This window comes from Cervus elaphus, chromosome 4, assembly GCF_910594005.1.
Source record: "Cervus elaphus chromosome 4, mCerEla1.1, whole genome shotgun sequence".
In the NCBI taxonomy this organism is placed as follows: Eukaryota; Metazoa; Chordata; class Mammalia; order Artiodactyla; family Cervidae; genus Cervus; species Cervus elaphus.
The window spans coordinates 49,180,792-49,202,392 of record NC_057818.1 but is presented as its reverse complement, the minus strand read 5'-3'; the positions used below and the strand labels follow the sequence as shown (position 1 = coordinate 49,202,392).

At 53.7% G+C, this 21,601-nt stretch overlaps 1 protein-coding gene across 4 annotated transcripts; it reads left to right on the top strand.

Moving 5' to 3' along the window:
- Nucleotides 1-423: 423 nt before the first annotated feature.
- On the top strand, nt 424-12,565 carry LRFN1 (leucine rich repeat and fibronectin type III domain containing 1). Of its 4 annotated transcripts, none has more exons than XM_043894817.1 (5): nt 424-494; nt 2,945-2,977; nt 5,190-5,244; nt 5,658-7,100; nt 10,815-12,565. In XM_043894817.1, exons 4-5 carry the CDS (start codon nt 5,695-5,697, stop codon nt 11,722-11,724), a joined length of 2,316 nt encoding a protein of 771 aa, XP_043750752.1. In that variant the 5' UTR covers nt 424-494; nt 2,945-2,977; nt 5,190-5,244; nt 5,658-5,694; the 3' UTR covers nt 11,725-12,565. The 4 variants fall into 4 exon arrangements, with proteins under 4 accessions (XP_043750752.1, XP_043750768.1, XP_043750762.1 ...); XM_043894833.1 differs by having other exon boundaries at nt 474-700; XM_043894827.1 differs by having other exon boundaries at nt 474-800.
- The last annotated feature ends 9,036 nt before the right edge of the window (nt 12,566-21,601 follow it).

The window sequence follows — 21,601 nt, the reverse complement described above, 5'->3', positions numbered from 1 at the left end:
CCTGGGTGGCTGAGAAACATGGTCTGGGTTCTCAAAGGCGGTAAGACGTGATCTGGAGTCCCCCGGGTATCGGTACAAGATCCGAGATCTTCATTGGGGCTGCAAGGGTCCCCATGCCAGTCGGGGCGTGGTCTGGTGGTCTCTGGGGAAGCCGGCTGGGCTGGAGGTGGGGCTGGGGAGGGGTTGGGGGCGGGCCGGCGGCTCCGCAGTGGAGAGGGGTCTGCGGAGGACCCCGGGGCGGGGGTCGGGGGCTTGCGGCCGCCGCGCCCGGCCCCTCGGGTCTGCGCCCCCTCCCCCCTTGCGGCGGTGGCGGCGGCGGGGCTCGGGCGGCGGGCGGCGCGGAGGGCGGAGCTCGGCGGCGGCTCGGGAGGGAGGGCGGGAGGCGGGAGGGAGGCGGCCCCGCGGCACCGCGCCCCCTCCCCCGGCCCTCCCCCCACCATGGCGCGGAGCGAGGCGGCGGCGGCGGGGCCGGGCCCGGGGCCCCCCCGGGCTGGGTGAGCTCGGCCCGCAGCGGCCGGGGAGGCGGCGGGCGGGGGCGCCGGTGTGAGCGCGGGTGTGAGCGTGCGAGCGTGTGAGTGTGTGTCCGCGGCGCTGCGGCGGGCCCGGCGTGCGCTCGCGCGGCCCTGTGTGTGCCCGGCGCCGGCGTGTGCGGCGCCCTGCTTGTGTGGCCATCCGGGTGTGTGCCGGGTGTCGAGCCGAGGTGCTGTGTCCGGCCGTGCGTGTGTGTCCCCCCGGGTGGCTGCCCCTTCGGCTGTGTGTCTGGGGGGCTGTCGCGCGCCCATCGGAGGGGCTGTGTGCAGGTGTGTGTGCGTGGGTTGTGTGCCCAGGTGTGGGTTCTCCCCCCCCCCCCCCCCCCCCCGCGTGAGTGTGTTCCCGCGGTTAGCTGCGTTGGGTGTTTGTGTCCAGATTGGATGTCCATCCCAGGGTCTGTGTAGCCGGGTGTGCCCGCTCGGGTGTCCATTTGTGTGTGTGTGTGTGTGTGTGTGTCTGCGGGTTGTATGTCTCCAAGGGTGTGTGTCTGTGCGTCCATGGCAGGTTCCCGGCGGGGGTGGGGGGGCTGGGGCTCAGCGCCTTGTGGGGCCTCTGTGTGGGTTTGGGGGAGGGGAGTTTGCCGCTCCCTCGGTCCATGTCAACTGTTGGGGGGGTCCTCGGCGGTCCTTGGGGGAGACGGCCATGTCTTCCCCTTCCTGGTGGCTGGGTAGGGGGGGATGGGCAGCCGGTAGGTGGACAGATGGAGGGATGAGAGGCCGAGGGGTGGACAGATGGGCCCGAGGGAGGGACGCAGACCCGGCCCTCTCCCACCCATCCCACCCCAGTGCCCTCCCGGCCAGATCTCTGCAGATGGGGCTGGAGGTGCCCACATCCAGATGGCCGGCCTGGGGACCTTTGGGCTGCTGGTCGGAGGATTGCCTCTGACCAGGTGCTCTTCAGCTCAGGCCCCCAGCCCTCTGAACTCTGACCTGGCTGGGGAAGGGGGTGTGCTGAGGGACAGGTGTTAGGGTTTCCCTGGCCTAGGAAGTAGGTGGGGCGGGGGTGCCTCAGGGCTGGGAGGGATGTGTGTCCATGACTGTGTGTGAGTGTGGTTCTCTGCCTATCTGTTGACTCTGCCAGTGGGGTTCAATATTTTGTGTGTATTTGTAAGTGTGTAAATCCCTCACAGGGCAGTTATGTGAGCATGTGCCGTTATGAGTGAACATCTCTGAGTGTCTGTGCAAAGGTGGGTCTTTTTGTACCCATGTGCTTTTTGGAGTGTGTTATCTGCCTTGTCAGTGTCTGTTCCTGTTGTGGTTCTGTGCATGTGTGTGAGGTGTGTATAGGCTAGTGTGTGCATTTGTGCATCTGTTAGTGTGGGAATGTACCAGCTTTGTGACCGTGCATACTAGGGGTACATGAAGTTGTATGAGTGTGTTGGGTATTTAAGAGCGTGTGTATACACCTGTGTATCTTTGTGTGCGTGAGCATCTGTTACATGTGTGTTGGTGAGTGTGCAAGGGTAGCTTTGTTATAGATGCATGCACCAGGGGACACATGGGTTTCACAGTTGTGTGTGTGCCTCTGTGTGAGTGTGCAAGGGAAAAGGCAATGTTGTAAGTGTGGTTGTGTGCAGGTGTGTCAACCTCGAGGGTCTGTGTCTACTCTGAGTCCATTTGCGCATTTGTGTTGGTATCTGAAGAGTGGGGTTGTGTATGTTCACATACAGACATGCAGGATGATATGTGCACATGTGCCTGTGTCCTTGACATAGGCTGACCCCACTTATGGGCCCAGTGAGATGGGGGCCCACGTGGCATGACCTGTGGTATGCTGGGATCCATGGACACAAGTGTGTCCACATCCTGGACCAAGAGCCTTCAGAGGGCGGGGGCACACATATGCTGCTGTGTCCATGGGAATTCAGATACAGAGTCATGAGTTGTGGGCCCATGTGGGTTTTGGCATGTCCACATGTGTTGGGGTAACCATGGTCTGATGGCGAAGATGGGAACTTCTGATCCTCCCCCAGCTCCTGCTACTGTTCAGGTCTTTGAAGTTGGGGACTGGGATGTGAATTCTGGAAGGAGGAGGCTGGGAGCCTAGCATCCTGGGTTTGAAGAGAGAGAGAGCTGAGGGACCAGATTCCTGGATCTTGAGAAAGGAGGGAACTGAGACCTGGACTGTTGGGTCTAAGGGAGGGGGAGGATGGGGACCTCGGCCTCTTGAGCCCCCAGAGGACAAAGAACTAAAGTCCTAGACTCTTGGGATTTGGAAGGTGAAAAGTCTGGGGCTTAGACTCCTTGATTTCCAGAGGTGACTTCCAGGGTCCGCCTGAGACCCTGCAGAACCTACAGCAGGAGGGCTGAGAGAGTGATCATGGCAGGGGCTTCCTGGGCTGAGATGGTCTCTGAGGAGGGTCTTGGGAGAGGAGCCAGAAGGATGCTAACAGTGTGCTTTTGTTGCTTTGCAGGTACTGGCCCAGGCCCTGACTGCCTGAAGAGAGGTGAGTGGGGTCCCTCAGGCTGGGGAGAGAGATGTGAAGTGATTGGGTTTACTCTGAGAGAGTCAGAGGCCTGGAGTGCTGCCTTGTATGAATTTTAGTGGCAAGTATAGCAGTGTCCTGAGGGGCCAGGTGCCCCCCAGGCTGGAGGTTGGTGACAAGGTCAAGAATGTCTTGTTTGGGTAAGAGTTTCGTAGAACGATGGTGTGGATGGTAGGTGGGGTCTCAGGCCTGGAGGTATCACCTTTTAGGCTGAGTAAAGTGGTCAGAAAAGGGAAGTTTCTTCATGGTAATAAAGGAGGCAAGAGTTTCCTGACATGAAATGACCCTGCATTTGGATGGTGGCGTGGATATTGTTTACCATTTTGTGTGTGTATGTGCATGTATGTGGGGACATCTCCTGATAATCAGACCTACTGGTGGTTGAGAGAGAGCCAGAGCAAATGATCATTTAACAGCAGCTGTTAACATTTATATAGCGTTTACTCCATCAGCAACTACTCTAAGTATGTTACAGCGGATTATCTCATTTAATCCTCACAACAATCCTATGAGGTAGGTGCTATCATCCCCATTTGACAGATGGACACACTGAGGCCCAAAGAGGGGAAGTCATATGGCAGGGAATTGGGGTGTGAACCTGGCAGCTGGGGGCCAGATTCTGTGGCCAGTGCCACACTGCCTGTCAATAAATGTTAGCTATTTTCATTGTTAGTATTACACTGTTTCAACTTGAGTCCCACCCTGGCTGTGGGCCTTCTGGTTTCATAGATAGTGGTTCTGAGCTCCAGAGAGCTTACAGCCACGCAGGTGCAGAGCTGCGCCTCCTACTTCTGGCCACCTCCCAGGCCAGGATTTTCTGTCGGAATTAGAGCAGTGTCCCAGAGGGAGTGCATGACAGTTAGTGGTGGTGGTGGGGGGTCGCTCAGAGATGAAGAGATGCTCTGACTTTGCCTCTTTTTCTTTTTTCAGCCCCATCACTGTCTTCCTCAGTCTCTTTCTTCTGGTCTTCATCTGTGTAACACTCTTACTTTCTCTTCCTGTCTCTCCCTCTCTCCATCTCGATGTCTCAGTCTCTCTTTTCTGTGTGGGTCTCCACTCAAGTTTTTCTCTCTTTGCCTCCGACTTGCTCCCTGTCTCTTCACCTGTCTTTCAGATTCTTTCTCTTGTTGTCTCTTTGTCTCTCTCTTTCTGTCTCTCTCTGAATCTGTCTCTTTGTCTGCCAGTTCATCCCTCCCTCCCCCTTGTCTCTCTCTGTCTCGTCTCTCTCTCTGATTCTCTTGGTCCCTTCTCTGCATCCACAGTCCCCCTTTGCCTGTGGGCTGAAGGATCAGGGCCACATGAGGCCACAGCCCCAAACTGCAGATTCCTGGGAGGTGGGCCAGCAGGGACTGGGGCATGGGGTGGGGTGAAAACAGTGTCAGGGACACCCCCTTCCCATCCTTTCCTCTTCACCCCCCACCCACCCCGTGTTGTGATGGGAGCTGACATGTCGTGGGTTGCAGCTGCCGCAGGGGGAATCCCAGCCGGAAGGTTTTGCCTGGAGCAGAGGCACAGCCTCTGTGTGTGTGTGTGTGTGTGTGTGTGTGTGTAGGCATGTATGGGGCCTTGTGTTGTACCCATTAATGTGAACATGAAAGTCTGCCCCCTGCTTGGGCCCTCAGCAGAGGCCAGAAGGAAACCGGGCTCAGAGCAGGACTTCCCAAGACGGAGCAGGGAGACTGCTCTTTTCTCAGCCCCTCTTACCTTCAGTACAATCCCCCCTCCCCACTGCCAAAGGTGGGGGGGGTGTTACCCTTAATATTTATTGAATATGTACTCTGTGCCTGGTCCTATGCTCCGTGACCCCTATGAATGAGCTCACTGAACTCTTGCAACAACCCAATGACGATAGTACAATTATCAGACCACTTTACAAATCAGGAAATTATGGCCTAGCTCGGGAAAATCATTGGTTTGGGGTCACAGAGTTAGCAAGTTGGGGGAGCCAGGACTTGAACCCGAGTCTATTTGATTTCAAAGCCCTTGCTTTTAATAATAGTGAACATTTCTATGCATGGCACCTACTGGACACTTGATGATGATGATAATAATAGTTATACACTAACATGTATTGAACACATTTTATGTGCCAGGCACTGTTCTGAGTATACTATGCTCATTAATCCAGTTCATCCTCACAGAGGTAAGGCCTGTTTTTGTCTCCATTTTACAGATGAAGAAACCGAGATTCAGAGAGGTTCAGACACTTGCCCGAGATCACACAGCTAGTAAGTGTCAGGGTTGGGATTTGAACCCAGGGAGTATGGTTTTGAAATCCATGACTTTAAACCCTAGTCAGCAGTGATTTTTCAAAATATTTTGTGGGTACTAGAAGGCGCAGGCCAGGCCAGATGTCATCCCTCTGGTTGAGAGGTCATGAGAGGTCTGGGAGCTCCTGGAAGAGGGGCAGAGGTGGGGGTTAGACACTCAGAGGTGGGGCAGTGGTAATTTACCAAGCAGCATGGAAGTGATGTGATCTGGTCACAAGTGCATGCCAGCTGATGGTCAGTTCTGTCACCATCCTACAGGACCCAGTTGTCAGGAAGGGATGGATGTGGGGCACACTCCAAGCGGGACATCCCAGGGTGGCCAGGCAGGTGGTCAAGCCCTACGCCTGGCTGACCCTTCTCCTTCCTTGCAGATCTCACCTCCCGCTCCTCCTGCCTCCCCCCTGCACCATGGCTCCGGGCCCCTTCCCCTCAGCGCTCCTCTCGCTGCCGCCTACTGCCCTGCCCTTTCTGCTGCTTCTCTGGGCAGGGGCATCGCGGGGCCAGCCCTGCCCTGGCCGCTGCATCTGCCAGAACGTGGCGCCCACGCTGACCATGCTGTGCGCCAAGACCGGCTTGCTCTTCGTGCCGCCGGCTATCGACCGGCGCGTGGTGGAGCTGCGGCTCACCGACAACTTTATCGCGGCCATCCGCCGCCGAGACTTCGCCAACATGACCAGCCTGGTACACCTCACCCTCTCCCGGAACACCATTGGCCAGGTGGCAGCGGGCGCCTTTGCGGACCTGCGCGCCCTCCGCGCCCTGCACCTCGACAGCAACCGGCTGGCAGAGGTCCGAGGCGACCAGCTCCGGGGTTTGGGCAACCTCCGCCACCTGATCCTGGGTAACAACCAGATCCGCCGGGTGGAGTCGGCCGCTTTCGACGCCTTCCTGTCCACCGTGGAGGACCTGGATCTGTCCTACAACAACCTGGAGGCCCTGCCCTGGGAGGCCGTGGGCCAGATGGTGAACCTGAACACCCTCACGCTGGACCACAACCTCATCGACCACATCGCCGAAGGGACCTTTGTGCAGCTTCACAAACTGGTTCGCCTGGACATGACCTCCAACCGCCTGCATAAACTGCCCCCTGATGGGCTCTTCCTGCGGTCCCAAGGTCCGGGACCCAAGCCGCCCACGCCGCTCACGGTCAGCTTTGGCGGCAACCCCCTGCACTGCAACTGTGAGCTGCTGTGGCTGCGGCGGCTGACCAGGGAGGACGACCTGGAGACGTGTGCCACGCCGGAGCACCTCACCGACCGCTACTTCTGGTCCATCCCCGAGGAGGAGTTTCTGTGTGAGCCTCCGCTGATCACGCGGCAGGCGGGCGGCCGGGCCCTGGTGGTGGAGGGCCAGGCGGTCAGCCTGCGGTGCCGCGCCGTGGGGGACCCTGAGCCCGTGGTGCACTGGGTGGCACCCGACGGGCGCCTGCTGGGGAACTCGAGCCGGACCCGGGTCCGGGGGGATGGGACCCTGGATGTGACCATCACCACCTTGCGGGACAGCGGCACGTTTACTTGCATCGCCTCCAACGCCGCCGGGGAAGCTACCGCACCCGTGGAGGTGTGCGTCGTGCCTCTGCCTCTGATGGCGCCCCCGCCTGCTGCCCCGCCGCCTCTCACGGAGCCTGGCTCCTCGGACATCGCCACGCCTGGCCGACCTGGAGCCAATGAGTCGGCGGCTGAGCGCCGGCTCGTGGCGGCCGAGCTCACCTCCAACTCTGTGCTCATCCGCTGGCCGGCCCAGAGGCCTGTGCCTGGCATCCGCATGTACCAGGTGCAGTACAACAGCTCCGCAGACGACTCCCTTGTCTACAGGTGGGTGTTAGAGTCCCCGGACCTCCTCCTGCCTCAGGGGCCCTCCCTCCGCCTCCCTCGGCCTTCTTGCTCAGCTGGGGTTCTAGAGGGGCTTGTAGAGTGGTCTGTGGCTCCCATTTGCCCTATTTCCTTCTCTTTCTATTTCTTATCTTTGTTTTTCACACATCTTGCAAATCCTGGAGCACCCACTTGAGCGATTTATCACCTTGAATGCACCCAGCATGGTCCCTGCTCTCATGGGGCCCAGGGTCTACATCACTGCTCACCAAAGCTGTCTGATCATCTACCTTGTCAGTTAGACATTCTTAAGAGCAGGAGATATACTCACACATATATAGTTACAGTTGCATTTATATTTAGAAATCACAAGGCTACTGTATCAACACATTGGGTACAATATAGAAACAAAAGTATGAGAAAAGGATGTAAGTTGTTTCCACCATCCATTGGGTTAGAAGCCATTGCCCTGGCCTGGACAGATCCCTATGGTGTAGACTGACGTTAAAGAGGTACTTTCCCCCTATCATCTCTGATTTTCTCTTGCTCTCACTTTTGTCTGTCTCTCTACCTTCTCTCCTTTCTGTTCTCATGAGGAACTAAGCCCCTGCTATGTGCCAGACCCTCAGCTGGGTGGGAGAGACACAAGGAGACCAAGAGACCAAGCCCTGCCCTAGGGAGCCCAGAGGAAGGAGGCAGAGAGTATATGATGAATTTCAGTCTTGGCTTTGCCTTGTCTCTCCATCTTGGGAATGTGGTTCACAGCAATTGACCTGGCATACAGCGGGCGTTTGCTCAGCGGTTGTGGGCTCTGTGCATATCTCTGCTTTGTCCTGGCTCTGCCTCCCTTAGGCACATTGCAGAGTGCTTGTTGAATGTTTAATCCTTTGTATGACATACCTTGGGTGCTCCAGAGGGGGTGGAGCCATTTCCCCACCTGTGGGCAGCTCCTGATCTTGTGGGTGCTTAGACCCACACCAAGAAGCCTGCCTCTTGGCTTCCATCTTCACCTCACTCAGTTCTCTTGGCCATGGTCCTGGCACACAGTAGGTGCTTTCCCATCATTGGTTGAATGAGGTGATGCCTTCCTTTTCTCTTGTCTCTGTCATACTCATTTTCTTCTCGTTTTGAATTTGGTCACCAAACACTGAATAAATGCCCACTTTGTGCCAGTTCCATGCTGGGCCCTGGGCCTACTGAGATGGATAAGACACTGACCCAGTCTTAAAAACATTAGGGCAAACAAATGGACAAAACAAAAACTTTTATAAGGTACTACCAAAGGATACTACTCCATTTGACCTTCCCAACTTTACTGTGAGGCAGCTATGATCCCCCCTCCCATTTTATAGACAGGGAAACTGAGGCTTAGTGGGAGAAGTCACTTGTTCAAGGTCACACAGAAAGAGACGGAACCAAGATTCCAGCTCTTACCCTTCAAACTCCCAATTCTGCCCTTTTTACATTGAACACTTGTTTATCAGGCGACTACTGTTTGCTAGGCTGGGATTAGGGGAGAGGGATAATAGATTTGTGTAAACAGCTCCTGGTTTCTGTGATTCTCCACCTCTCTCTTTCTCGTTTTCCTTCTCTCTCTAACCCGTGGTCACTACATGGCAGGGTAGGGGGAGGTTCATGGGCCCCCAGACCCAGCATTTCTGCAGATGTTGATGGCCCTCTGTCTCCAACTGGGCAACAGACCCTAGGACTCTTCCCTTCCCCTCAGGGCTACACAGTCCCAGTCCTCTGTCCCTCGTTGCAGGTGCCTGTGCTGCAGCACTGCAGGGGTTAACTCCCTCACTGCTGCCATGGGAGGAGGTGACAACCAATCAGAAGCCTGCTCTGCGGCTTGCTTGGGCCTTACAGCCAATTAGAGACACATGGGCTCAAGCTTTCTTAAGGAGCCAGCTTCTGTCCTTGAAAAGGGGGGAACCCCTAGCAACTGGTTATTTTAGGGGAAGGAGCAAAAGGAGCCCAAGACTCTCTGAGAGGGAAGACCAGAGGAAGAGGAAGACTTAGAGCCAGGGGCCCAAGGTTGGATGGAGTTGGTAGGGGGGCAGTGGTCTGGGAAGTGGCAGGCAGGGGGAGAGTTGGAGAGGTGGTGGGCCCCTGATGTGTAGTCTTTTGGGGGGAGGATGGCTCTTGGTGATGGTGGAGACTTCTGGAGGTGGAGGAACTGAGGTGGGTTTCAGGACCAGAAGGTGGTGTGGCTGGAGGAAAGGGGATGCTTCTGAGAGGTAAGAGGCCTGAGGAGGTGGGGGCATGGCCTTTAGAGGAGGTGGTGCCCCTGCAGTATTGTCCCCACTCAGATGAAGAGGCGGTTCACCTGCTAAGAGCTTTGTGGGAGAGGAGAGCCTGTGAGATTGACTGCATGCAAATCTGTGTGGGTGTGGCAGTCCCAGCTTAGCCAACATCGAGCATGGAAGGGATGTGCCCAACAGAAGAGGGGCAAGGCCCAGGGGGAATGGTTCTTATAGACGGGGAGGGAAGCAACTTGTAGGAGAGTGTGAGCCACAGCAAAGCCAGCATCGGGTGGGATGCCGGCTGTTAATGAAATTATTAAGTGCCAGGCTTTGGGGATGTTAACTCATCATACTTCACACCATTTCTATGGGGTAGGAATTCTTAATAACCTCAGTGGGGGAAATGAGACACAGAGAGGTTAAGAAACCTGCCTGAGGTTACAGAGCTAGCAAGCAGCAGAAAAGAAACGCAAACTCTGGCATCGTGGCTCTCAGACTTTGTCAGCTTAATCACTTCTCTACACTGCCACTTGTTTGAGGGCAGGGGTCCATGGCAAGAAAGGGGCATGCTTTCTTGGCTACATTTGCCCCAATTATGGATGAAACTTACCTGGGGGCATGGTGTAGTGACTTCAGGTAGTATAGGGCAGGGCGTGCACATAAAGTGGTTGCCTCTGATATCTGGGTACATGCAAAGAGTCGACATGGTCCTAGGCCCAGTATGGGAACCATCTCCCATGGGCCATTGTGGAGTGTGGTTTGGAAGGTATTTGTCAATCAGAAGGGAAGTGGCCTTTAGCCCTGGCCCCTTGGTGGGCAGGAATATGTAGTGGAGGGGCTTGGAAATTGTCTGATAAGATAGATGCTTCTAGGAGAGGTGTATGTATACCCAAGGGTGGGATATGCAGATGAGGGGGAGTGGTCTGTATCATGGTTTCCTTGGAGGGGCAGGAACATGTAGAAGAGAGGAACTAGAAGAGCATCCATTGTCCCAGTAGGAGTAAGACTGGGAGTATGAGGTAACCTGCTAGTCCACCCCAGTGAGAGTGAGGCTTGCAGGTAAGGGGGCATGGCCTGTAGCAGCCATCCCCTTAAAGGGTGGGAATATGTAGATAAGAGCGCTTGAATGGCACTTGTCCCAGTAGGAATGAGCCATTGCTAGGGAGCAAGCCCCTTGAGAGCAGGGCATAAAAGCTGTAGCATTCCTTCCTGGCAGGGGCCAGGATACATAGATGAGGGGAGACACGGGTGAGGAGTGGGTCTGACGGTGGGGCCTGCAGATAAGGGGCGTGGCCTATACCAAAGGTCCTGAGAGGGTGGGAATTTGGTGCTTCAGTGGCTGCTGTTGTCCCAGTAGGGGTGAGACACTGGCAGGGAGGCACGGATAGGTCCCCACGGGTGGTGGGGACATGCAAGGGAAGCAGCCTGGTTCAGAGTGGAGCTAACCCGGCGCTGATCCCGCCCCCTCCTGCAGGATGATCCCATCCACCAGCCAGACCTTCCTGGTGAATGATCTGGCAGCGGGCCGCGCCTACGACCTGTGCGTGCTGGCCGTCTACGACGATGGGGCCACGGCACTGCCGGCCACCCGAGTGGTGGGCTGCGTGCAGTTTACTACCGCTGGGGATCCGGCACCCTGCCGCCCGCTGAGGGCCCATTTCTTGGGCGGCACCATGATCATCGCCATCGGGGGTGTCATTGTCGCCTCCGTCCTCGTTTTCATCGTTCTGCTCATGATCCGCTACAAGGTCTACGGCGATGGGGATGGCCGCCGAGTCAAGGGCACCTCCAGGTCGCCTCCGCGGGTCAGCCACGTGTGCTCGCAGACCAACGGCGCAGGCGCAACGCAGGCCCCGCCCCCGCCGGCGCCCGACCGCTACCAGGCGCTGCGCGAGGTGGCGGCTCCCGCGGCTGCGGCGGCGGCGGCCGTCGAGGCGAAGGCCGCGGCGGCCGACCTGGCTTCCGCGGAAACGGAGGCGGCCCTTGGACGTTCCCTGGGCGGCTCGGCCACCTCGCTGTGCCTGCTGCCATCCGAGGAAACCTCCGGGGAGGAGTCCCGGGCCGCGGCGGGCCCTCGGAGGAGCCGTTCCGGGGCCCTGGGACCGCCGGCTTCACCGCCCCCCACTTTAGCTCTGGTTCCTGGGGGAGCCCCGGCCCGGCCGAGGCCTCAGCAGCGTTATTCGTTCGACGGGGACTACGGGGCGCTCTTCCAGAGCCACAGTTACCCGCGCCGCGCCCGGCGGACAAAGCGCCACCGGTCCACGCCGCACCTGGACGGGGCCGGAGGGGGCGCGGCCGGGGAGGACGGAGACCTGGGGCTGGGCTCCGCCAGGGCGCGCCTGGCCTTTACCAGCACCGAGTGGATGCTGGAAAGTACCGTGTGAGCGGCGGGCGGGCGGGCGCCGGGACGCCTGGGTGCCGCGGACAAACGCCCAGCCGCTCTGACGTTTAGGGCAGGATTCGGGGGTGAAAGCGCCGAGCCTACACGTCGTCGGACTGGAAGGGAGGAGCACCCTTCCCCCTGGAGCGGGGCGCGGGCTGCGTGGGCGGTGGCCCGAGGCCACGCCCCCGCGCTCGGGGGGTTTGAGGGCGGGCCGCCGGGCTCCCCTCCCCCGTGGACGCCAAGCCCCCCTCCTGCCCCTCCCCCCGCGCGCTCGCGGACCTCGCTGGAGCCGGTGCCTTACACAGCGAAGCGCGGGGAGGGGCAGGGCCCCCCCGACACTGCAGCACTGAGACACGAGCCCCCTCCCCCCGCCCGGGACCCGGGGCAGGGGCGAGGGGCCCATTTCACGTATCTGGCTGGACTAGATCCTATTCTGTCCCGCGGCGGCCTCCAAAGCCCCTCCACCCCCCAACCCCATTCAATTCCCTGGTCCCGTCGTCGGGTCTGGCTTGGGGTCCCCTTTTCTCTGTTCCCCTCGTTTGTCTCTGTCCCGCCCTCTGTCTTCTCTGTCTTCCGTCCTTCCCTATTCGTCTCTCTTTTCACTGTCCCGTCGTCTGTTCTCCCGTATGGCGTCCAGCCTCCTTGTCTCACCAGATTATCTCCCCCAGTACACAATTCTCCCGGGCAGGTCCCACCGGAAGGACCAGACTCTCCCCGACTCCTTCCTCTTACTCCCAAGTGAAATCCCCACAGGAAACAAAATCCAAAACCAAATCCCCCTCGCTACCGGAGCCGGGACCCTCCGCCGCAGGAGAATTAAACTTTTTTCTGTGTCTGAGGCCGCTCTGCTGACCTCTGTGTGTGTTCAAGTGTCTTGGGAGGTTGGGGGGCGTGGCCTAGATTACAGCTCTAGGACGTTAAGTGAGACTAAAGGTCGGACGGCAGACTGTGACCAGGGAGATTTGCAGTTTCCTACCCTTTGAGAGACTTAGAGGTGGGGAATAATACATAAAAAACAGAAACAATAGCTAAGGTTTAATGAGTGCTTAACTATTGCCAAGCACTTATGTTGTTTAATCCTCACAACAACCCTAGGACATCAGTACCATGACCCCATTTTATAGATGAGAAAACTGGGGTCCAGAAGTAAAGCAACTTGTTACAGGTCGCATAACCAGAAGGTAACAAACTTGGGATTTAAAACGGCAGGCAGCCTTCTGAGCCTTTAGTGCCGAGCAACTAGGGAGTGTTCATTTTCCACATAGGCATTGTGCTAAGCACAGCTCATCTCTCTGAGGTCCGACAGCTGTTGGGGGTTGATACGCTTGGCCCCATTTTACAGACAGGAATCTACACCAGGGAGAAGTGAAGTCACTTGCCCAATGCTCCCCTGGTGAAGAAATGGAGTTGGCAGTTTGACCTCAGTATCTGTTCCACTCTACTACAAAATGTAGCCTCGGATGTTTGTGTCTGGAGGCTGGGGAATGGCCTCGAGGACCTTAATTAACTGAGCCTGGGTATTGAAAGCTAGCCTGGTGGGAGAGGGGACAGGGGAAAGGACTCATGGGTCATGCTGCCTGGAACCTGAGGGATCTTAGGAGGTAGAGAAGGGGTCTACTTGAGGGCATAGGTTGGCATGGGGTGGGGGGGAGTTTCTCAGACAAGGGTGTGGACTGTGGTTGGAGAAGGGAAGTTTTTTTGGGGAGGGTGGATGGGTCCTGCAGTGAAAACTTTTCTGATCCTGGGGAAGAAGGAAGAAGGCTTCATGCCAACCAGGAGCCTCCTGAGGCCTGGGGAGGAGGAGAGAAAGACAGAAATAGCAACGGAGCAGGAGGGAGGGGGGATGGATCTGGGCAGATGGTGGGAGGCAGCAAGGACAGAGGCACCAGAGAATCACAGGCCGGCATCACCCAGCGGCCCAGCCGCACTTATCTATCTCAGTCATCACGACTCCTGGGTACCGAGGGCTTCCCACACACCAGCCTTGGTGCTCACAAACCCTCCCTGAAGCATGAATAGAGCGTGCAGCTCAGTCCTGGCACAGAGCACAAAACGGACTTACTCAGGGAGGAAGCGTGATCACGTCTATACTCCAAAACAGATGTGTGCGGTGTGTGCACCCTCTTATTTATTTTAGGCTAGGTAAGTTGATTTGCTTAGAGGGAAACACACTCCACAGAGTGTGGGCCATCTCAGAAGGTGGGAGGCCTTGTGCACCCCCTTTTCTAGACAAGGAAACAAGTTCAGACAGGTAAGCAGCTTGCCCAAGACCATGCAGTCTGTAAACGGCAGAGCCATGATTGGAGAATTTACTGCCTTTTTATCCTGCACACCTAACCGTCTGACTGTACTGTCTCAGCTCCACCCGATAAAGCTTTACTGAGCATGTGCTATGTACCTAGCTCTGTGCAGGGGATACCACAGTGAACAAAACAGATGAAACAAGAGACCCCTACCCCATGGAGCTTATATTCTAGAGGCAGGAGACAGTAATCAAGCAAGTAAATTATGAGTGGTAGTGAATAAGTGTCACACAGAGAATGAAAACATTCTCATTTTGATGGGAGACTTCCCTGATGGACCAGTGGTTCAGACTTCCCCACTCCCAATGCAGGGGGCCAGGGTTCGATCCCTGGTCAAAGATATCAACCTGTAGGGTGCAGGTGCAGCAGAAAAAAAAAAAAAAAACCAGGGTGATGGGGTGGAATGATTGAGAGGTTTATTTTATTTATTTCTTGGGGTATAGTTGCTTTAAAGTGGCGTGTTAGACTCTGCTGTACATCAAAGGGAATGAGCTATAGGTATACACACATTCCCTCACTCTTGGACCTCCCACCACCCCATCCCACCTGTCTAGGTCACCGCAGGGCACTGAGCTGAGCTCCCTGCACTATGCAGCAAGATCCCACTAGCTGTCTCTTTTATACATGGCTGTGCTCATGTGTCAACCCCAGTCTCCCAATTCACCCTCCCCCCAATCAAGCCCCCATATCCACATGTCCATTCTCTACATCTGGGTGAGACTTACTTTAGACTGGAAGGTCAAGGAAGGTGATATTGGAGCTGAGAAAACCCCCCTGTGGAAAGAGCCAGGGAAGAGCATTCCCAGCAAAGATAATAGCATGTGCAAAGGTCCTGAGGCAGGAGTGTGCTTCGTGTGTTGGAGGCAGTGTGTCTGGACTGGAGTAAGGGGGAGAGTGAGAGGAGAGCAAGTGGGAGAGGCAAGCAGGGAGCAGCTTCTGCTGAGCCTCGTGGGCTGTGGTCAAGAGTCAAGATTTTATTCTCAGCTGTGGGTTTCAGCTGGGGCAGTATTTGGCTTGACTTCTGTGAGGAATTCAGCTTTGACTGCAGTGTGCCTGTCTTCACAGCAAAATCAGAAACTGCCACCTCAGAACTTGGCATGCACCCTTTGACATATTTGGGGCCCACATGGTCCCTAGGTCAGCCCTTCGAATGATAGCCCCCACCTTCCTCTGTAACATCAGGTCTTTCATTTAGCAGAGAAGTATTTATCAATGGCAGTGACATTCCCCCACCCCCACCCCCCTGCCCAAACTGAGAGCTTTAAACCCACGGAATAGTACATTAGGTGAGACAGGGCATGATATCATTCAAGGGGAGTGTTGGAGCATTTCCTCTGTGCCTGGCCCTGTACTGGACACTGGAGATCCAAAAGTGACCCAGAAAGCACCAGTCCTTGCCCTCCTGAAGCTCAGACAGACAGATGGCAATAGGGCTGTGATGGGAGAAACAGAAAGCCTATCAGAGCACAGACGAGTTGCCTGACCCTGCCAAGAGGTTCAGGGAAGTGTATTAGCCAGAGTCTTGGCTGCAAGTGAAAGGAAGTCAGCTTAACTTGATTAGGTGTGGAAAAGTGTGCATTTGTTGGCTCGGAGAGCTAGGAAGGATACAATCAAGGGCAAAACTATAAGGAATTTGACCTTAGAGACTGGAATTGAGACGCAACTCCATTAGGACACTCTTCCCATTCATTTCTCTTCTCCACTTGTCTCAGCTCAGATGTGTCCCCTTCCACTGCATGTAGTGGGGAAAATGGCTATATATTTACAGACACAGACTCAATCCTTCTAGCACCACAGTCCAGAGGTAAAATGGCAGAATCTCCTCCAGTCCTAAATAAAAGTAAATCCCAGGGAAGGGCTCTGGTTGGTTTGACTAGGGTCACATGCCAACCCTGCACTGACTGGGCTATCCAAGGGAATGGAATGCTTTGATTGGCCAGATCGCAGTCACATGTTCAGGTTGTGTGGCTCTGGAAAAAGAGGGGGAGAGTTAAAAATATTAGGTTGAACCATATGAAATTGCCAGTTCTGTAGATTAGAAATGGCAGAATACTGGCAATTTCATTGGTTGAAACTAAATAGTCACCAGAAAAGTAGGATGGTAAAACTTGTTGGGTATATAAAAGCAATAGAAGCCCCAGAGTACCACTCAGAAGAATTTTTGGAGGAGGAAGTGATATTACTGAGACATAGGGAATGAACAGAAATTAGATGAAGACATAGTGGTGATGGGAGAGTAGGGGGGACATGTTCCAAGCAGATGAAACAGCTTATGCAAAGCCTGTCATGGAGTTACAAGGGAAGACTTGTCCTTGTACTCTGGAGATGGAGTGCTGTGATTGGGCAAACCTGAGTTGTGTGTCCAACCAATGAGGGAGTGAGGAAGGGGGCTCATGCCCCAGAGGAAAACTGAGAAGCTTTACCAGGAGACAGGGATTCTGGGCAGGCAAAACCAAAATATATCCAGTTCAAAATTTCTTTTTTAGGCCTTGGCATCTCCAAGCAGAGGTTTGCAATCTTATTTCAACTACACCACTCATGTCTGAACTCAGATTTGTCTTACATGATTCAAATTCAAATAATAATTAATCATTTTTTCTGGATTTTGGCTGGGCATACAGAGATGGACTTTTGAAGATACATTAGGCTGCAAGAAACAAAACCTAATTAACATGACTCAAGACGTTTTCTTATCTCAATGACCCATTATCCTACTCTTTTGTTCCACCTTCCTTAGAAGAACAGTTTCACACTTTAGGCTTGTTGCCTTATGGTCACAAAATGGCCACCACAGCTTCAAGTCTCTCATCCTCATATCAGTGAACTAAGCAGGAAGGAAAGGAACAAATGGAAGAATTTTCTCTCTGCTGGGGAAGAAAAAAAAATCCTAAAATAAAAAAAACAACAGCAATAAATGCATGTATGGGGCTTAACCTCTGCCAATTGTTTTCAATTATTTACATAAATTAGCTTATTTCATGGCCCTTCCACTGCAGAGGCAGGTGATCCACACTAGGCCTTCTCTAATTTCATAATCCACAGAATCTGTGAGCATAATAAGATATTTGTTGTTTCACTCCATTATGTTTAGGGTGTTTGTTATAACTTGGATGATATTGTTTGTGTGAAAGCTGGAGCCATGGCTGCCATTTTGAGATCATGAGGTAGCCAGAGTAAAGTTGGTCAACAGAGATGGAAAGAATCTGGTTTCCCAGTGACATTATTAAGTGAATGAATCCTAGAACTGCCCTGCCAACTCACTTTTTATTATGTATGATAATACATTCATTTATGTTCTACCCATTTGAGTTGGGTTTCTGACACCTATTATAGGATAAAGAATCCTGATATAGACTTCTATCTGTCCTAGGTACACACGGAAAAGAGAGATACACATTTCACACAAACAGGGAAAGACTTATAAACATGTGCACAAATACACATACACTTACACACGCGTGGGCATGAATATGCTGTTATGCATCTTCAGACTCCGGTTTGGGCAGATACTTGCTTGGATGCGTATACACATAGTCACAGAAGGCAGGCACACACAAGTATATGCACCCTGTAATGAATTTTGCTTGCACCACACAGACATCCACACTCAGTCACAGACCCACAGTAACACACACACACACACACTCAAGGATTCACTTATTGCAGAATGTTCCAACTCCTTACAGTTTATTTCTGCAGCTCTATAAATAAGGGGTGAGGGACTTTCCTGATGTTCTAGTGGCTAAGACTCTGCACTCCCAATGCAGGGAGTCCAGGTTCCATCCCTGGTCAGGGAACTAGATCCTACATGCTGCAACTAAGAGTTCAAATGCCACAACTGAGAGTTCGCATGCTATAACTAAAGATCCTGCATGCTGCAATGAAGCTGGAAGATCCCATGTGCTGAAACTAAGACCAGTGCAGCCAAATAAATACATATTTTTTTAAAAGGGGGTGAGAAGAAATATCTTCAGGCAGGACTGGGGTTAATGCATAAAGAAGGTCTGGGGTCTCAGATGGGCTGAGAGTAGGTCCTGGTTTTCAGATGCACACGTCTCTTCTGGTGACACAATTCACATCCCAAGTGAGAAGGTGGAAGAGGCTGAATGTGGCAGGCCTTGAGGCTGTCTTGAGACTCCTGTGGGAGAGGTGAGAAGTTTCCCACTGATGCCCAGTTTCCCCATTGCCCGGGCATCAGCCTCCACCTTACCCAGGGCCCAGATATTCATCCTCTTCCAGGGTCACTCACCTTCTCTGGGGCCTCCTGGAGCTGATGCAGCCAGTGCTGGAAGCGGCCCTGAGGCCTGCAGCCTGCTGTGGGCTGAGCCTGGACCCGAGCACAGGAAAGGGTGGTGTGTGAGATAGGACTTGGGACAGAGGGGTGAGGTCCCATCTTCCCAGAACCCACAGACCCAGCCCAGGTGCCCTGGGCACTCACACAGGCCTGGAGCTTGGAGTGGAGGTAGTGTATTGTGAGAAGGGGCTGCTCCAGGGTGTGGTCCAGGGATGAGGTAATCACAGCTCCCAGGACGCTTCAGGGTCAGGACCAGCTCTGCCTCTAAGGCTATGGGATGCTCCCACACCTGAGAGGTGAGAGAGAACAGGTGATGTGGAAAGGTGAGGAAGGATAGGCAAGAACGCTCAGTGAAGTGGAGACAGGTAGGGAATCCAGGGGAGGAGGGCAGGTGACATGAGACACACGATGGACACAGGTGATGGGACAGGTTACAAGGGAGCAAGTAGAGGGGAACACGTGGAAGGAGACTGTTGAAGGGGATACATACAGGTGAGGCAGAACGACAGGGGAAGAGACAGGTGAAAAACTGAAATAGGGACAAATGAAAAGTGAATCATGGGAGGGCTCACAGAGGTTTGAAGAGGTGGGGATGGAGAGGGACCGAGGTGGGAGTCAGTGGCGAGGGGAAGAGGGAGTCAGTGCTGAGAGTAGATGGTGATAAGGCGGGGGGGGCGGGGGGGGCGGGGAGGAAAGGGTCACAGGTCAGGGACAGAGCTGGGAGAGAAAAGGAGAAATGAGAAGGAAATAGGGACGAGGGCAGGTGAGAGGGACAGGTGAGGGAGACAGGAAAGTGAACCCCGGGGAGGGACAGGGACAGGGCCAGGGGAGCATTTGAGGAGGGACAGGGGCGCAGGACAGATGAGCAAAGACCAGAGGAAGGGAAATACAGATGAGCTAAAGGAGGCACGAGGCCAGCTGCAGAGCTAGTTAGAAGGGGGCGGGGCCAGGTGAGGATAGGTGGGCCTGACTCTCCCAACTTACCTGCAGGTGCTTCAGGTCCCGGGTCCTGGGGAAGAGGCGGGAGGTGAGGTCCCAGTCCTTCTGCAAGAGTGAGTCTTCCTAGAGAGCAAGGACAAGGTTGGATCACAGCGGGAGGGCTGGAGGCTAACAGCAAGGATGAGGGTCTAGCAGGAGGGCTTGAGTTTAACCCATAGGCAAGAGGCAAGGGGTTGTGCCATGCCAAGTCGCTTCAGTAGTTTCTGACTCTCTGTGACCCCATGGACTGTAGTCCGTCAGGCTTCTCTGTCCATGGGATTCTCCAGGCAAGAATACTGGAGTGGGTTGCCACACTCTTCTTCAGAGGATCGTCCTGACCCAGGAATCAAACCCGAGTCTCTTACGTCTCCTGCACTGGTAGGTGGGTTCTTTACCACTAGTGCCACCAGGAAAGCCTGAGTCGAGAGATTCAGTCAGCTCGGTTTAGTTGCTCCGTCGTGTCTGACTCTTTGCGACCCCATGGACTGCAGCATGCCAGGCTTTCCTGTCCATCACCAACTCCTGGAGCTTATTCAAACTCATGAGCATTGAGTCAGTGATGCCATCCAACCATCTCATCCTCTGTCGTCCCCTTCTCCTCCCACCTTCCATCTTTCCCAGCATCAGGCTCTTTTCCAATGAGTCAGTTCCTCCCATCAGGTGGCCAAAGTATTGGGGTTTCAGCTTCAGCATCAGTCCTTCCAATGAATATTCAGGACTGACTTCCTTTAGTATGGACTGGTTTGATCTCCTTGCAGTCCAAGGGACTCTCAAGAGTCTTCTCCAACACCACAGTTTAAAAGCATCAATTCTTCAGTGCTTCTTCAACTCACATCCATACATGACTACTGGAAAAACCATAGCTTTGACTAGATGGACCTTTGTTGGCAAAGTAATGTCTCTGCTTTTTAATATACTGCCTAGGTTGCTCATAGCTTTTCTTCCAAGGAGTAAGCATCTTTTGATTTCATGGCTGCAGTGATTTTGCAGTCCCCAAAATAAAGTCTGTCACTGTTTCCATTGTTTCCCCATCTATTTGCCATGAAGTGATGGAACTGGATGCCATGATCTTAGGTTTCTGAATGTTGAGTTTTAAGCCAACTTTCTCACTCTCCTCTTTCACCTTCATCAAGAGGCTCTATAGTTCTTCACTTTCTGCCATAAGGGTGGTGTTATTTGCACATCTGAGGTTATTGATATTTCTCCCGGCAATCTTGATTCTAGCTTGTGCTTCATCTAGCCTGGCATTTCACATGAAATAAGCAGGGTGACAATATACTATCTTGACCTATTCCTTTCCCAATTTGGAACCAGTCTGTTGTTCCATTTCTGGTTCTAACTGGTGCTTCTTGACCTGCATACAGATTTCTCAGGAGGCAGGTCAGGTGGTCTTGTATTCCCATATATTGAAGAATTTTCCACAGTTTGTTGTGATCCACACAGTCAAAGGCTTTGGCATAGCCAATAGAGCAGAAGTAGATGTTTTTCTGGAACTCTCTTGCTTTTTCAATGATCCAGTGGATGTTGGCAATTTGATCTCTGGTTCCTCTGCATTTTCTAAATCCAGTTTGAACATCTGGAAGTTCATGGTTCATGTACTGTTGAAGCCTGGCTTGGAGAATTTTGAGCATTACTTTGCTAGCGTGTCAGATGAGTGCAACTGTGTGGTAGTTTGAACATTCTTTGGCATTGCCTTTCTTTGGGACTGGAATGAAAACTGACTTTTTCTAGTCCTGTGGCCACTGCTGAGTTTTCCAAATTTGCTGGCATATTGAGTGCAGCACTTTCACAGCATCATCTTTTAGGATTTGAAAGAGCTCATCTGGAATTCCATCACCTCCACTAGCTTTGTTCATAGTGATGCTTCCTAAGGCCCACTTGACTTCACATTCCAGGATGTCTGGCTCTAGGTGAGTGATCACACCATCGTGGTTATCTGGGTCATGAAGATCTTTTTTGTATAGTTCTTCTGTGTATTCTTGCACCTCTTCTTAATATCTTCTGCTTCTGTTAGGTCCACACCGTTTCTGTCCTTTATTGTGCCCATCTTTGCATGAAATGTTCTCTTGGTATTTTTAATTTTCTTGAAGAGATCTCTAGTCTTTCCCATTCTATCGTTTTCCTCTATTTCTTTGCATTGATCACTGAGGAAGGCTTTCTTATCTCTCCTTGCTATTCTTTGGAATAGCTGGAGACAGAGGATGAGATGGTTGGATGGCATCTCCGACTCAGTGGACATGAGTTTTAGTAAACTCGGGGAGTTGGTGATGGACAGGGAGGCCTGGTGTGCTATGGTCCATGGG

What these genes read in the sequence shown, in the direction of transcription:
- LRFN1 (XM_043894817.1), top strand. Translation starts at nt 5,695, where the DNA reads ATGGCTCCGGGCCCCTTCCCCTCAGCGCTCCTCTCGCTGCCGCCTACT. An exon ending in GACGACTCCCTTGTCTACAG is followed by an intron (nt 7,101 to 10,814) that starts GTGGGTGTTAGA and finishes CCCCTCCTGCAG; the next exon opens with GATGATCCCATCCACCAGCC.